This window comes from Lycorma delicatula, chromosome 7 (assembly GCF_047948215.1).
Source record: "Lycorma delicatula isolate Av1 chromosome 7, ASM4794821v1, whole genome shotgun sequence".
Lineage (NCBI taxonomy): Eukaryota > Metazoa > Arthropoda > Insecta > Hemiptera > Fulgoridae > Lycorma > Lycorma delicatula.
The window spans coordinates 133436842-133455524 of NC_134461.1; the positions used below are offsets into that span (position 1 = coordinate 133436842).

Sequence of the window (18683 nt, forward strand, 5' to 3'; positions counted from 1 at the left end):
GGAGAGTTCTTAAAAATCCATCAAAAATTATTTTTTATATTATAAAAATTAGAAATATCTTCTTTTTTTTTGTTACTATCATAAACATATTACGCACATATATATAATGAAGTTGTAAAATAATACCTTAAAAATTGTCAGAACTTTGTCGTTTATAAACACGTAAAAACTACGTTCTTTATTAATACGTGTATTTATATTATTTGTTTAACCATTTTATTTACTAAATAATCTGTTGATTATGTTACAGTATTAATAGAACGCTGGGAAACATTAGAAGGACGAGCTGAAAATTTACAACGTATGAGAACATTACAAAGAGAAATGTGTGCGTTTAAGGAAGAACTTATAACACTTTCAGACAGAGTCAGTGCACTTAAACAGGACCTTGATGATCAAGATCAACTTGAAACAAGAATACAACAGATTAAGGTAAGCGACATCATAGTGGTTTAATGAAATTTGAAGAAATCGTTCAGTTTTAGCATTATTATACATTTTATTATTTTTATTTAAAGAAAAAAAATACACGATAGGAAATTAATACTAATTACGTTACCGTTGTTACCGTTAAATTTCTCTTTTACAATTCTTTAAATATCTGTTTCGTTTTAGTAATTAAATTTTAATTTTATTACTCGATAACTTGGTAATCTTACTCCTATTTTTTATACAAAACTTATGCCGTCGCTTTAAAGAAACACAGGAAAATTAATTTGCAATCGAGTGCAATAATACATTGTCCAAAAAAAAAATTATTATGTTAATCTTTAACTTAATTTTCGTTATTAATATAACAACATAAATTTATCTTTTGCAAAAAAAAAACTCTTGCGCAGCAAGATATTGCATATATAAATTTCAATTAAATTGTTTTGAAGATTTACGAGCCACAATTTTTATATATAGATATATATATATATATATATATAAATCAAATTTTAAGTGTATTTTCGCACTTCTCGTACCTCAAAACGTAAAGAAAATTCAATTTCACGCCTAATCTCATCGTGCGACGGAAAGTAATACAGTACTTTTCTTCGAAAAGTGTGTAAAAAAATTTATGTTCATATTTAAAGGAATAAAAGTTACAATCATGTAAGTTAGATAATCGTACGTTAACGAGCCTAACGACAGGACTTAAGGACTCTTGTTTTTTAGCCGTGTACCGTGTACGCTTTTGTTAAAGTTCATGATTTTAATTTAATTTTTTTTTTCTTTAATGTGGCAGACTGAAAACATTAAACAACGTTTTACATTAATTTCTATTTTTTTGACCTTTTTCTTTCCTGATCTTCCAATTATTCTTCAACTTTTTGCCTTGATTTGCCTTTTATCGTCTGACGTGGGTTTCTTTCTTTTACCTTTCTTAGAAACCCTTGAAATTTGCTGTTCTATATTTTCAGATATTTTCAATTCATTAGTTTTTTGAATACAGATGCATCGATTAATTCCGTTCTTTTCCTTAAGATGCGATTGAAGATCATAAGGTAGTCGAAAAAATCTTGATTTATTTTTCCGATAGAATCTAACATTTTCTCAAATTCATTGTATTCATAAAGATTTTTATTACTTTAAATTTGTATTCCTTTTCACCTATGTTTATTGGTCCCAGGTTTTTCTAGCGATTTTCCTTCCTTTTTTTCTGTTGCATTTATTTCATCCGATTTCAGACCCGGTCTGAAATCGGGTGTTGCCATCCGGTTTCAGTATCGTATTGTAATGTTCGATTGTGGCATTTATTGAGATGTTTTTTTTTTTGTGTAAATATCTTTTGGTTTTATGTACCGATTACATTTTTCTCGTCCTTATTTGATCTGCTTCTTAATCAAAATCGTTAATTTGGATTATTTCTCAATTATATTTTTATATTGGTCGACTGTTGATTTTTTTGTATTTGGTATTTAGGGACTTGGTCGTTATGATTTTGTGAGATGATGATCTGATGATGGTTATGATTTTTGTCTTAATAAAACAGAAATAGCTTTCTCTGCTATTTCTTTTAAGCGGTTTACTTGTTCTGCGGCCGTTTCGAGATTCTCCAAAAAAATTGCGATATCTTCGGCGAAGAAATTCCAATTTCTTTCGATTTCAGATCCGATTTTATTCGGTGGTGTTTTACGATTTTTTTTTTATCAACTTTATCCATTCTCTTCTTACTTTCTCTATTGTTACTATTATTTTATTTTAAACAGGAATTGAATCGACAAAAAAACTAATTTTACTTTTACAATCTCTCGAGACGCTTGGATTTTTCGCAAACATAAAATCGTGTGGATTTAAACCAAGCCTGTGTCGATAGAGACGGATAAATATTATTTAATACCGTAGAAGAATTCGGAATCTATACCTTTTTGAAAATTAAGTTACGGAGGAATTATCCACACCGCTTACGACCAAAACCGTAGTCAGAGCATCAATAATTATTTTTAACACGGTTTTAGAAAAAAAAATAATTAGAGTAGAATCTTCAATTAGAAGAATTAGAAATCCGTCACGTCAGACATTTTTTAGAAAAATCCTAACTGTGAAAAGTTTAAATATTTTAATTTAAATAAGTTTTAAATATTAGAGTATTATATTTGCAAATCAACAAAATGGCTTAGAAAAAATGGTGATCGATAAATGAACGGAAAATAGGTAAAAGGTAGGAATAAGTAAAAAGAACTAAACTAAAACTTCCTTTCCGTAAACGCAAAAAAAAAAAATTGTAACTAGTAATTAATCCCGAAAGTCTTATCGAATGTTTAAATCAAAACAATAAAGGAGAAATGCAAAAATTAGAAAATAAAATAAAAAAGTTTGGACCTCCAAAAAAAGATAAACAAAACCTGAAGGATAAAAAATGGAACTTTCCGATCCGATAAGATCGAAAAGGTTAATAGTTTCTACGATATTTATCAAGAAGAGGATCTTTCAAAACTAGATTAATAAGAAAAAATTTGAACAGGAGTTTAAACAGGAGTTTTCAAACAAAACAAAAAAAAGCCGCGAATTAATATCAACGACGGAAGAAATAAAGAAACGGCGGTGAAATGAGAAGGAATATTGCAAAAAGAAAAAACAGCAGAATAAAACGAAATAAAAAATCTGATGTGGACACCACGTGAGTTGCTTGCACGCGTATTAAATTACATGTACATATTTTTTTGATAATCGGAGGTTAATAACTATTAATAAATCAATAAATGTAAATTTTAAAAAAATGTAAAAAAGTAAATTAAGTGTGATTGGAACCGATGTGCCTTCCCCTTGTACGATCCAAATATTTCTTTAATTAAAATTTTATTTTGTTATCGCTCGTTGAAAATCTCTCAGTAAGGGGTGATTACTGCAGTTAAGAAAGATTAAAAAATACAATTTTTGGGGGATTTTTTTTGGACAACTAGATGTTACAGCAGTCCTAAATTCAAAATTTCTATATTCTACGGCTAATCGTTTTTTAGTTATGCGAGATACATGCGTAGTACGTAGAGACTTCACGCCGAAATTATTCCCGTTAAAATCTGAAAACCGAAATTTTTCGCGATCACAATACTTCTTTTGCTTCGTATAAGGAAATTGAAATATACTGTTGTTCATAGTGGAGCCCCAAATCGAAAAAAAAATTTGTGTGGTATTGTTTACAACAATCTGTTTTTTTTTTTAATTATTGTTTCTTTCTATTATTTGTTGCATATCGGTAGGATAAAGGGAGTAGAGAATAGGTTCGTGGCTATGGTGCGGTGTTATATTAGAGATGAAGTCGCTGCGTATGTTTTAGTTACTTTGGTTAATTTAGTTTTACGGATTAATTAAAAATTTGTGACTGCGAAAAGATTATAGCTTTTTAGTGTAATTTCAATAAGTAATTATTTGAGTTTTTCATAAATATTCTATAAAAAGTAAAAGAATTGGCAATTATTTTTACGCTAAAAAAACATATAGATTGATTGATTTTAAATCGTTTTACTATCCACTTAAACGGTTAATTTTTTTACATTTTATATTAATTGTTGCAATAGTATTTTTTTTATTAACATTAATTATTGTTCTTTTTCACCACTTTCACTGACCCGGTTATAACTTTCAAAGGTTGGTAGTACTGTTGGAAGTATTCAGTTATACGTGTTGTTTATAATCTACTAATATCGGTCATGGTCATTAGATTTAAATAATTGTTTAATTTTTTTTTAACGGCGTGTAACCTTTCTATCTCCGAGTATGTTTATAGTAGGTGAAGTTAAATGGATCAGATTAGGGATATCGTCGTTTTTTTATTTATTAAAAAAGAAAAATTAAATTACTTGTTGCGCCGCTATGATTTCTGGTTAATTTAATTTTTTCACTGATCTTATTTTTTACGAAGTAAAAATTTAATATCATTATAGCGGCAAGTAAAAGTTATTAAAGTACAACATTTAAAAGATACGTGTAATAATTGTTCGTGTAAGTGATGTAATGTATTGCACGTGTAATTTTTAGTTTACCCTTTATTTTTTTTTAATCGTATTGACGGTTGATTTAGCTTAAATTGTTTCGTTTGTTAAAAAATAAATTGTTTGATTAAAATTAGCTTGTTTACCGTTTAGTATAATCGATCATCTCGATAACCGCCCGGTCCGATCGTTTAAAATTTACCGCGCAGCACCAAAGTAACTTTCTTGCAAGTAGTTACGGCACGGAACCGAACGATAGCGCTGCAGTCTCAAACCACATGTAAAACTGTACGTTTCGGTAATTTTTTGTTAAAAAACAGATTTATTGACAATAGTATTCACGGTTATAGTAGAGTACTTTAATAAAAAGTATATATACGATTATTTAAAATAAATACGTTACAAATATTTTACGTAAGTTTTAAGTAATTTGATGTATTTAAAAATAAATGATCGTTTTACGTTTGTGGCACATTATTTAAATCGGCTTTGTATTTTTTCACACGCTATAAACTTACATTATCGTACCGTGAAAAAGCCTTCCCGCTAAAAAATTGTGTAAAATTTTAATTTTTGCGTAAATGTTTCTTTTTACAGTCGGGAATTAAAAGGGAACGGTTTTAATTTTTTTTTCTGTTAATTCTTTTAAAATAGCGTTTGCACGACTTAACAAAAGAAATTTACAATCTTAGTGAAGTCGTATAAATGCTATCAGCATATTTTTTACGGTAGTTCGATTAAGCCTGTGCGTGTATAACGTACATTTTATTAAGACTCCGGTCAATATGTCGTCGTTTACGTCCGTGTATAATGTATTGACACAGAGATTTTTTTCGGTCGCCAATAAGTAAAATTGTTTGGCTAACAGTAATGTGTCAGGAGACCGTCCAAAGATAGCTCACCTCAAATACAATATTAATGATATGCATCGTGACACAAACTCGTTTACTATTTCAAATTCGTTTAAAAAAAATTGGCGGTTCGAAACGGGTTATTCTTTAAAGCGAACCGTTTCTCGGTTCTGTTCCCGTCCGCCATTCTGTACAAATTAACAAAATTCATGAATGTGGCGATTCATAAGTCAGTAATCAGGTTAATTTTGAATGAAAAGTGTTCTAACAAACGAAATCTGTAGGTAGATACATCGGTTTCTCCTAGCTGCAATTTATTTAATTTTCAGAACGTAGATTTCAAGTGAATTTTATGTACGAAACTTTGTCCGTATTTTCTATGTCCAAAACGATCTAAAAATAACGAATTAAAAAAAATTCTCTGAAAGAACGTACGGATCTTTTAAGTTAAAAGAGAATGCCTTTTGCGATCGCTAATTCAAGTTATTACTTTATTTTATTATCGAATTAAATTAAAAAAATTGTTTTTACATAAAAAAGATTAACTAGTCTAAAATAAAAAGCCTTTACTTAGATTTAAAATATTTTTCATTTACAATACTTTACTATTCTGATACGCGTAAGTTTACGAAGGATGCATGAATTCTACAGTATTTTCATAGATTATAATTTAATCAAAAAGATTAATATTATTGTATTGTCGACGCGACAATTCAGTTAGATCAAGAATCAAACATTATTCAGTGTGCTTCGTTACGCTGCATTAAATAAGATTTTTTAAAAAAGATGTGATTGAAATATAGTCAATGTATAGTCAAGCAAACGTAAATCTGGGAATTGCTCACCGTCTCCTGCACAATCGAACGGGCGGCTTGTTTACGCGTTTCACATATTTTAGAAATGCTTTCTGAACGGAAAAGATCCGTATAATATAAATTCAAGAAATTAACAAATATAGTTATAGAGACATCGGTTTGTGCAAACGTAAATATTTGTTTAAAATGTGTTGTGGTTTTTTTTATTTTCTATATTAAAAAAAAGAAATATCCAAAACAATAAAAATTTACAGATTTAAAAAATAAATAACTTTTGTTTTGATCGGTACATAATAATATATTATAAGATTACGTCAGGATGGGTAGGTTCGTCATTCGTCACTGCAACTATTCGCCTGGCTGGATCAAGGGAAACTAGTAACATTTTGATCAGAACAGTATCCCAAAATACATAATTAATTTTAATTATTACACGATTAATACATTAATCGTGTAAAATGTAAATAAATGAAATAATAAATGTACTAAGTTAGTAAATAAAAAAGTCTAAAAAATAAATGACAGTTCAGAAGGCGGTAATGAAAATTATTTCAGCATGTAAGGGTTAAATGGAGTTCAGAAAAATTTTCTTTTTTTTAAATTAATATTTAAAAAAAAAGATTATTTAACAATTGTATTAAAAAAGATATCTAGATCAGACTTTCGGAAAAATATATCACGAGTTAAAGTATCAAATTTTGGATTTCAAATCCGATTTCGTCAGTTGATTTGTTTAATAAAATAATGTTTTACGTTTACTCGAGTTTTTCTGGGTGAGGGGTAAAAAGTTAGATGAGGATGAGTGTTTTTCGTCCGACCGTCGAAACCGAGTGAATAAAACATGATTTTGACATGAGCTCGTTGGTCGCTGTTAGGAAGGGAGTTGGAGGGAGGGAATATATGGCGGGACGCTGTGCAGCTTAGAGCGTATGAAAAATGAATGGAATAAGAGCGGAGCAGTGTAGCAGGGCCGGGAAATACAGTACGGTGTACGTGTCCGGCATACCTGACGACAAGGTCCGTCGGTCCATCCATCCGTATGTCAGCCCCTCTGCTCTGTCACTGGGACTGTTCGCAATTATGGAAATATAACACTACCTCTGACATTTGAGAAGGGCACTTCAGACTACCCTTCACGTATTATTGAAAGTTCGTTCTGACCCCCCGTCGTTTGTACCACCATGCGTCGACTTAACATTCATTACAACAGCTGGATTATTCGAATCGATTAATTACGCAAAATCTTTTTTAACGTGTCATTTAAGTATGCAAAAACAGTTCATTTGTCGGTATGTAAAATTAAAAACAGATATTTTGTGTATTATTAATAAATTTTAAGATCGTGACGTAATAAGTATAACGAAAATTTAAATTATTAATCGAACCCTTAATTCTGTTATGAATATCTATTTTAGAGTTTTTTGAAATTGTAATATTAAATTTTGTGAATCACGTTCTGAAGTACATGCAAAATTTACTGCAATCGTGTTAAATAAGTTGTATATATTTTAGAAGGTCAAACGTTCAACATGAACGTTTATTTAGTTTCTTTGAATTCATTAATTTCTTAATTTAATATCTGTGGTGTCTTCATGATGCTCTATAGCAAAAGACCAAACCTACGGGAATCGGACGAATGGAGTTTCATCACAATATCGTTCCCACCTGTTTGTTAATCCACAATTTTTTGGTCAAAGATGGACCTTTTCAGGTTCTTCAGGCTTCTTACTGTTCATCTCTCCTTATGATTTCTGATTTTTCTGCAAATTGAAGACAGCATTGAAAGGTCCCTTATTTGACAACCAGGAAGACAATAAAAATGCGACAACCCCATTAGCCATTCAAGTAAAGGACTATGATAAATGTTCCCTGCGACGGAAGGACTGCTGGATTAAGTGTGTTAAGTCGCAAGAGAACTGCTTTGAAAGAGATTCAGATAAGAAATCACTGATTTGGCTATTTTTTTTTAAGGCCTGTGGTCGGATATTTTTTCAGCGGTTTGTGTAACATTGTTTCTTGACAGAAAGGGAGTCTTTTAATTTGTTATTTAATAGCATCTATCCTGATATTTCTTGTATCTAAGGTACAAAAAGGTACACTAATGTACAAAAAACAGTGATCAGAGCTCCTTTCTCTGATAGGAATGATGTTCATTGTGTAGCCAGGCCCTTTGTGAACAGAATAAAGATGTTTTTTTTTTTTGCTATAGAGCTGAGTGTTTCATACATCTTTGGCTTAGCCTACTGTTGTACAAGGGTATATTTTAGTCGCTGAAGAAGATAACAGAAAACGGTTTCATTCCTCCAAATTCCTGATAAACGTAGCATTGTGTATGTTATTGAAAATGGTTGTCCGTCTTGAGCAACTTGACCGTGGTTGGCGACACTTTTGGCATCATAACACTCAGTTCATCCAGTGGTAGTCTTGAAGAAGCTTGTTTCAGAATGAAAGCTAGCTCGGACTTAAGTAAAATTTTTATAACTTTTAATGTAAACTGTACTACAGTTGATTTAAAAGTTGTTTTGTTTGTGTGTGCACGTGCATTTAAACATTGTACAAATGTGGATATTAAATTTTTTTCTCCTGCTCTATTTACTTTTTTTTTTGTTAAATATATTAATTTAATTTTATACTCTTTTACTTTCATTTCATCTCTTTTACATTAAGAAATGCATGTGTTCCAGTGACTGAAAATACTAATGGCCTTACTGGAGTATCTCATTTTCTATTCAAATTGCACTGTATTAAAAAAAAATTTCTTACGGAGAATATATATTTTTGTGAAAAAATCAAGATGATATTGAATTATAAATTGAGTTTGAAATTATTTTTTCTACTGTAGTTAATAATGTAGTAAATGTTTTACAGTTATTGTTAGATAATGAGCTGATCTGATACAAATTGAATTGGTACAGAATGAAAAAATGTTTTTATGTATAAGTTAAGTTTAGCAGTTGTAAAAGAGTCTAGGTTAGGTTGTGAATCTATAGAAGTAGTTAACTTGTATATGTGTATCGCATTTAAAGAGCTATAATGATAGACCGGTCGATTAGAAATTGAATTTAATATTGGAATTTATTTGCGATAAAACAGCACTTGTTGAAATAAAATAACAGACAATAGTAACCAAATAAGAAATACTGGTTTTATTTTAAACCTTATTTGGATTTTATAATACTGAGAATAACATTGTTGTGTGTTCATTGTTTACCATAAAACTCATGATCATGTTATTACAAACAGATACGTTGCAGAGGAGAGAACGTAAAGAGTAGAAAGAGATCTGTACTACAGTTTTTCTTTTTTAATTTCTCATCGTTCAGAACAATTTTTTTTTTAATGTTTTTGTAATGTAAAATATTTTCTGTACCGTTAATATCAATTGAAATGATTCTTTTACAAAGCTTATTACAAGGTTACTAGCGTATTAATTGACCGTTAAACTATTTTGTTTTGCTATTTAACCAAATATTACATTTAAAAGAGATTGTATTTAAAATTTAGTTTCTTTGAATTCATTAATTTTAAAATAAACCTCTAAGAGTAACAGACCACATTCTTAAGTGTGAATAGCCTAATTAACGTATAAAACATTTTACAGAATGTCTTGGGTTCAATCTCAGGTATTATCCAGGTTCATCCCAGTCAGTATACATTTTTTATTTGTGGTTCAATCCATTTGAAGCGTCCCAAAAAAACATAAGCTGGTTACTTGACCAGTTCAAAGAAATTGAAACTCTCCCGCTGGTTTTCTACATTATTTTTTTTTAATATTTACTTAAGCAGTTTACCTGCGACGGCCATTTTTGTTTTGGTGCGCACACATATTTTTGTGATTGTAAGGGTATACAAAAAAAATCATAACAAAAAAACAAAAATGTCCTGGAAGGATGAAACAAAAAACAATTTATTAGTATTTTGTCAAGGCAAAAGATTGGTTCAGTGGTTTATTTACCTATCTCTCTTCTTTCTATGAGTAAATTATCAATAAAGTTGTATATAAAACACAGTGAAATTTCACTTTTGGTAATTTTTTTCAAGAGACAGGGATGGCATACACAGTTTGCATTATTTTTTTTAAAGAGTAGGTATTTGTTAGTAGTTTTACCATAAATAATAATATTAATGGTGATACTCTTATTCCTAAATTTTTATGAATTTTTGAAAACTAATTAAAAAAAATAATAAAATAAAATTTTGGCTTCAAGTAACTCTGATCGGGCTGGTGATAAACATCTCAAATTTTGTACCACTTGCAATTTTTTTGTATATGTGTATGACAAATAAAAAGGTTTCTTGTGTACTGTACTGATAAAAAAATTATAACCTCAAATCATGAAAAACAAGTGAATACCATTTTGACTCACTAAATAAGTGCCCCAAAAGGGGGTTTCTTGTCATATTTGCACTTTAACTTTTTTATATTTAGTCCCTACGTTGTTGAAGTTGATGTTTTCAATATTTAAAAAAAAATTATTATTGATAGGTTGTAATTTAATGATAACTTAACCAATACCAGTAACCTCAGAATCTTGATTCAAAAATGCTTGTAAAGCTTACCTAAACTGAGATTTCAATGAGTAGCCTATATCTTTTTCAAGAATTATTTTTTGTTTGTATATTGGTATATTTTTTTAAACACTATCGAAGAAAAAATAAATTGTAGCAAAATTTTAGTTATTCTTCAATGAAATAGTCTGTTTTTGTAGCAATGAAAGTTTTTTATTGTTTAGTATGGTTAACCAATAGCTCTCTCTTGTAATCTTTTGTGTTAATTCTCTTGAAATTGTGTGAGAATGACTCGTCTATAGTTAGTTCAACTGATGTCAACTTTCTCAGGACTTTGCAGATCAGTACCCACACTTTGTCTTGTTGAGATTTTTGAAATTATGTACACGATCCAGGTGGTTAAAAAAAATGAATCTGCACATAGTTATTTATAAGGTTAATATCTACCACTTTTCCTATCCGCCACTGATCATCATACACACAAGCAATAGAATCTTTTTCCTTAAGTGAAAGTAGTACAATACTTGACACAGGATGGTCTTCATATAGTCCTTGGAGTCTGAAGTAAAGTAGCATTTTACAATGCCTTCTGACACGGGAACATAGTTGTGGTAGCTTCTAGTACCAACTCTTTCACAGCAATCAGAATGATTTTTTAGAGAGTCTGAAATCTTAGCTATCTCATTTGATTTAAATAAAAAATATTTGATGTTTTTCAGCTTGTGGTTACAAAATGAACACATTTCATCAATGTTTAGTATCTGACTGTATAATGGCCTTCGCAGGCTTGCCTTTGCCACCTCTTGTTTTGTTGTTCCTTCCACTTCATAGGCATTTTTCCAATGGGATGATCCAAAGAAGGGCCATTCAGCTTCAAGGTCGAAGTGTTTTTTGTGATTGCACAAATTAGCAAAATTCTTTTAATTTTATACTGAATTGAAGCATCATGATTAAAATAGATGAGTTTTTTAATGTTCTGATGTACTTCCTTGATATGGTCTGTTAAAAGTTTTGGAAAGCAATAGAATGTTGCTGTATCGTACTTCAAGTGATCACGTAAAATACAGACACGTTTGTGTTGCAATACATCATTTTCCTTGAAATAGAACACAAAAGGGTGAACTGTGGCTTGGCTGTTGACTCAATGGAAGCTATGATCTCATCTTGAAGAAGAAATGAAAAGTTTTCTTCAAAGTCTGCCAACAACAAACATTCTTCTTCACCTAATACTGATTTTTTCTTCTTGAAAAACTGTGCTTGAGATTTTGCTATGAAATAGTGACTTTCAGCTTTTCCAGTTTTTCCACTAATGATTCGAAAAACTCATCTTTGGTCTGAAGAACAGTAATCATCTCTGCCCTATCAGCTGTTACTCACTGTTTATACATTATTGTATCTGGGAACATATCATACTCTTTGGAAAAGTTGAGCATGTCAAATACTGTCTGCTTACTTGGACATTTGGTGCACACATTCATCATACAACTGTAGTTATCCTTGTCACAAACGAAGATGTCTACTAACTCCTTATAATCAACATTAAGTTTGGGACCATCAGTAATGAGTTTTGATATTCTGTGGTGGAGGCAGACAAACTGTGAGTCCTGTATGCACCGGCCAAGATACACCATTTTGGATGGAGTTTGCAGAACTTTGATCTCTTCCAATTTTTTCCTTAGGGTTTTCACTTTAAAAGTAGATGTACAATTCATTTAAGTTTATCAGAACAAGGCGCTTTTTCTTATGCACTTTGACAACATCAACATGTGTGCTAACACAATCCTTTTTACCAGGACACAGCCTGCTATTATTGTCATCTTCATAAAATAACACAACTTTTTTAATTTTGTTATTAGCTAGTTTCTGTTTTGAGTCTTTTACCTAACACTGGTAGAATGCCTTGCTCATTAACTAATTCTCTAGTTAAGTCTAACCAAAAGCTCAGACACATTGAACTCTGATATTATTTTATATCTGGTCCAAGATTGGGGAAGTAAACTGATAATTTTAACTTTACCTTCTTTTGAAGCAAGAACACATTTTTCTTTTAGTTTTAAAATAATATCATCTTGTTCATGTGAAGAAGATTGAGCTGGATTTTCATTTTCAGAAACATTTTGAGTCAAAACACAGTTCAAGATTTTTTTTTAATCTTTCAGATATCTTATTTATTTTCAATTTTAAAGTTGATTGCCTTTGATCCATGCTTAATTTTTTTCAATTTTGATGGAGGTGATACACCCAAAATGCTACAAGCATCTAATTGTTCAATATTGTGATGTGGGAGAATATGTTTCTCTTGGTCTTTGCATTTGTATAGTTCATATAGTTGGTTCTGCTGAAAAAAATACTTTTGAAACAGTTAACACAAAGTGACTTTCCAGGAACTAAATTTAAATTTGGAAAAATGTGTTCTTTAAGAGCTTGCTCTAATGTTATTTGTCTTAAGTTTTTCTTAACTGTTTTTTTATGAGTTCTCAAAGGGTCACAACAGAACTGTCCATACAGGTGACTGAATTTTGACAAAAACTTTTTTTCATGATATTTACAAACACTAGTGAAATCTGAATTAGCACGTATAAAAATAAGTTGTTGGTTTTCATCACTAAATTCACAAATTTTAATGGGTTCTTTTGGCACTGTAACATGCACTGTTTTTATGACACTCTTCATTCACATAAATTCCTATGGAACATTGTTCCTCCACTGTTTTATGTCAAATTACTTGAAAATAATGTAAAAATTTAACTGATTTTTTAAAATTTGCAAATATAATATTATGAAGTAAAACTTATTTATTTAATAAACACTTCCAAACACAGGATGAAATTTGAAACACTTGGTAAAAATGTGAACAGGTCACTGATTAATGTCAGACTGACCAGTCTGTAATTGTATCGCATATAACAGGTTTTTCATGATTTTTGAGAGGTTATAACTTTTTTTATTAGTAGAATACACAAGAAACTTTTTTATTTGCCATAAACATATACAAAAACACTGCAAGTTGTACAAATTTGATATTTTAATCACCAGGTCCTTCAGATTTATTTAAATATTTTAAAAAAAAATTAGTTTTCAAAAATTAGTAAAAATGTAGGAGTAAGTGTATCACCATTAATATTATTATTTATGGTAAAACTACTAACAAATACCTACTCTTTAAAAAAATAATTCAAACTGTGTATGCCATCCCTGGATCTTGAAAAAAATTACTAAAGTGAAATTTCATCGTTTTTTATATACAACTTTATTGGTAATTTGCTCATAGAAAGAAGAGAGATAACTATCTCTCTTCTTTATGGTTTATTTAAACCATGAACCAATCTTTTACCTTGAGAAAATATTAATAAATTGCTTTTTGTTTCATCCTATTGGCTTTGCTGTTACATTCTTCTTTATATCCAGTTGCCTTTCAAAGTGAAATCCTTTAACAACATTTTAAAGTTAGGTAAAAATCTTAAAATATGAGGAGCTATTATTGGAAATTTAAATAGCCTGGTGAACTCACAGGGAATTATATGTTTGACTAAGAAATCCAGGATCAAAATGAAGAATAGGGGTGAGTGTTGTCATGATGTAACTGCGTGTGTCCATTCTTCTGTGCTATCGCACCATGAAGACAGTGCAGAACATTTAGAAACTGTCTACAGTTTTTGGTAATCTTTCATCAAACTGTATATTTTGTTGTTATCTGGATATCAGCTTGATGACCTTATTTGTAGATTACTTTACTGATACTGATGCATTCATTTTCCAAAGCTACAAAAAATCACTCGTGTGCATTACGGTCTATTGCTGTGTTGTGCTGAGTTTGCCATTCTCATACTTTGATGAGAAACGTAGTGATTAGCGAGTGCTATATTGTTAATATAATTAAAAAATTTAATTTAGTTATTGAAGGTGTAAGGAGAAAGGTATGCAGATGCTGCTCATTACTTTTGTTTATAGATTATTCTTTTGTAAGTAGTAATTAATATCAGTTTAAATATAGTTAAGAAACGTTTTTTCCTTTATAGTTGTGCATTCAGTTCTATTGAATGTACATTAAAGGTATGATGACCATACAATTACTCATCAAGTTGGTTTGCTTTCCTTAATTTTCTGTTCTTAGCTAACATATGCCATCAGTTAACTGTTACTTAAAAATAAAGAAAAACAAAACATTTTAGGAAATAAGACTTAAAGCAAATAAAATTTGAAATAATTTTTGTATGGAATAGTTTTTAGAATTTTGAATTAGGGATCTATTATGAATGATAAATAAGCCTTAGTACCCGGAAGAAGTTTTAATTCAGTTGCGTATATATAATGAATAAAACAAATTTCCAGATTCCTAAGAATCATACTCTGCGTGAATATATTAAATAAAACCTTTGAATACTCCAGTAACTAGATGATGGATTTAGTGACCTTGTGCTTATTACTGTTTTTAGTCTATAAAAATATTAAGTTTCAGCTCGCTTGACCGAATTATGTTTTTCAAGGTTGTTGAAATTATGTTAAGAAGAATTTTCTATAAAACTGGTTGCCATAGTTGGATATAACAAATAAATTTTTTGAAATGGTGAAAGTGATACTTCATACTCCACTGAGTGCTCACGGTTCTGCAAATGTTGATGTATAAATATTATTTGCATGTTAGTACTTAACATACTACCTGATATAATTTTTCCGGTTCAAATTTTTTACTTTTAATTTTTTCCATATAATTTTATTAATTTATTACAAAGTAATTTTGATAATTTGACTAAAATAATATTCACAGCTATTTGATATCTGCTTAACATATGTGTATTTTTTACGTAATTAATTTTTGTTTTTATTTTGTAACCATTGTTTCGGCTAAGGTGAAGAAATCAAAATTAAAAAATTTATTTAATTCACTTTGTGCTTTTTTCAGGTGTTATTAGGTGTTTTAAGGGAACGTAAGGCACAACTACTTCAAGTTAATGTGGCTGTACATAGATTTCTTACTGATACCGGTCACCCGGCTACAACTATGAAAGATGATGTCGCTGATCTCTACAGAATTTGGGAGGAAACAAATCAGAGGTAATTATTAATTATGTTATCATGTAAAAATAATATTATACAGATTATCAAAATTTGTTAGACCGCTAGTAAGTTTATGTAATCAGTATTTTGATTGCTTCATGTTGCATATTTATGACTGTATTTGCGGGAATTTTGTCAGTTATGTATGTACAAAAAAAGAAATAACATGTATTACTGGCTTGGTAAGATTCTTAGCACCTTGACCACTATTATGCTGCTGAGTTTTGGTTGTGATTTATTTAGCTTCTCAATTATATTATTGTATAATATATTATATTTAGAGATATACAGTCTCAAGGTAGATTGTTAGTCCAGTTACAGTTAAGTAATTTGTCTTTTGTCAGAATCTAAGTGTTACCAATTCTGTCTCCTTTTTCACACCGTAGTAGTTTGAATCGAATATTGGCTTCCTTCATGATTTGCCTCTCTTCTCTAGTCTGGTTATAATAACCACTGCTGGATACCTAGTGGCTTTAGAATATCACATAGAGTTCTTTTTTTATGATTATCACCTTCTTTTACATACTCCCTTCATTTCTCTTCTCATTGCGTCCTCTCAGCTCATCTTCTTATTCATCTTTGGTATGTGTGCTGCCCATTGTATTCTTTGTGCTTTCATGTAGCAGAAGTTGTCTTCGTCCACAAATTTTATCTATCTTCTCAAAATAAATTTTCCATTCAGTGCATAATAGTAGATTATATCGATCACATTAGCGATGAACAGTTATGAGATTCTGCTGTTAAAAAAAGAAAACGGCTCCTGCATTTACCTTGATGGATCAATGGAAACCGTGGAAAAACTGTGATGAGGGCAGTATTATAAATATGTAGTTAGTTATAAAAAAGTAGATAAGATTAAAGTCCATATTAATTATTTAAAATAAGCGCATGAAACATTAAGGTAAGTATACTGAAAATACAAAATACAAAAAAATAAATTGCAATTCAGTAGTTAATGAAATTATGTGAGTTCATATTGAAGCTATTGAATAAGAATCAGAAAATTGAGGGTGTTTTAAAAATTTTTTGTTAGCATTATTTTAAAAAAATTAAGTTTTACAAATTAATATTGTTTCTATAAAAGCAAATCGTATTTTAAATAGATTGGTTGGAAGATTTTTTAAATTGGTTTGATCATTTATTCAAATTGGTAACAATAGTACGAGTATAATAATTGGGTCTTATTAAGTCGAAGTAATATGTTGAGTTGTTCTCTAATTTGATAGAAGTGGATATTATTATTATTTTTTTTTTTTTTAAGAATAAGTGATTACCTTTTTTAACAATCAGAAAAATAACATATTCATTAATATAAATACAAGGATAAGTTAATGCTTTTATTTTTGTAAATATTAGTCTATACAATTACTATTTATGGGTGCCAAACAATAATTTGACAGCACACTTCTGGAAACAGTGACGTTTTAGGGAGCCCAAACAGACAACATTATACTTTATACTGGAATATAATGTAGGCATAATAAATATTTAACAATGATGACAAGCTTAGCGTTTTTTTAAGGTACTTCAGTAAACTTATGTGTCTTGTTTTGTTTATATCGGATCTAAAATCCATTTTATTATATTTCTTGGAATATCTTTCTGATCTATCAGAAATATTTTAATTAACTATTGTTGTGTTAAGTGTTATATAAAATTTTATCTTTGTAAGAAAGATTTGGTGAGACCATTTCATAAATGGTGTCATTAATTGAATCACAATAGCCAAACGTGTTTGGGTAACGTGAACTTTTGCATGTGTACCATCGACTGGGATATGAATATAAGATAAGTATATGTAAAGCAGTGTCAAGATAGCCAGATGTAAAAAACAACTAGGATCATTTGTAACAGTAAAATATATTTAAATTATTTTTGTTGTTTTAATTATACAGTACTGGTTAATCGGTTGAGAAATATTTTTTTTTATTGGAAAAAAATTAAATTAAAGTTCAACTGCTACAGCACTTCACTTCATATCAAAAAATTATTTAAGAAATGTTATTCATCTTGATAATTTGTAATTAGAATAAGAAAATATTTTTTCATAATGTAATAAACTAGATGTAATTGTTCTTTTTTATAAATTAAGTAGAAGTAGAATGTCATGGAAGAAAAATTAGTTTTGGTGGGTCTACACCAAACAGCTAAAAAAAAAAAAAAATGAAAAAGAAAGTATAGAATAGTAATGTAAGGCAGGCAGAAGATAAATTATGCTGTGTCCATAAGGAGGGTTCAGACTCAGTGGCAATAATGCTTTCAGGATTGTTTTCTAACGTCAAGTTGATGGCTTTTAGCTTGAGGCTGGACACTCCCTGCCTTTTTTTATGTTTTACTTGACTGCTACTGTACTCATGATCAGGGGTCTTTGGGTGTGACATAGGGGAACAATTCAATCAAGACTGCCTACAGATATAACCAATAGGCTATATATATATTTATAAAAGCCCTTAAAAATATTTTTCTATACCTCCCTTTTAACTTTTTCATTCTGTTATAACTTTTATGAGATATCAAACTGCTTTTTTATTTAATAAATGGTAATTTTTTCCATTCTTTCTTTCTTTATTTTTTTTTATTTCATTTGAAGCAATTTACTGTTTGTTTAGATGTTAATTGTTTATAACTAATGATGTTATGTAGTTTCTTCTGCATTATTTTATTTAGAAAATTAATTAAGATAAATTAATAGAAGATAATCAAAGCGTAATAATTTAAGATAATTAGTCAAATTGCTATTGAAAGGATGTTGGGGGTTAAAAATATTAATTTTATTTCTAAAATAACAAAGTTATATGATAAATCATATTTTATAACTTCTGTTGCTTTTTTAATAGTTAACTTGCCTTTTACATCCCCTGATATTACCAGATGAAGTTTTAAATTTTAATTTAAATGTTACATAATAATTTTAAATGAATTTAAATGCCCACATTACTTGTATGTATCTGTTTAACCCTTTAAAGTTGCTAATATGAACCAGTATTGGTAGTGCAATGAAAAATACCGTTTGGAAATGCAGAATTAGTAAT

General features: G+C 29.5%; 1 protein-coding gene across 2 annotated transcripts in view; it reads left to right on the forward strand.

Moving 5' to 3' along the window:
• The window catches only part of klar (klarsicht), a 1056371-nt gene that overhangs the window by 1003378 nt on the left and 34310 nt on the right, over positions 1–18683 (forward strand). For both annotated transcript variants that reach the window (XM_075370262.1, XM_075370261.1), the window contains exons 21-22: positions 251–432; positions 15497–15648. In XM_075370262.1, the coding sequence (XP_075226377.1) occupies positions 251–432; positions 15497–15648 (334 nt within the window). The remainder of the gene's footprint in view (positions 1–250; positions 433–15496; positions 15649–18683) is intronic.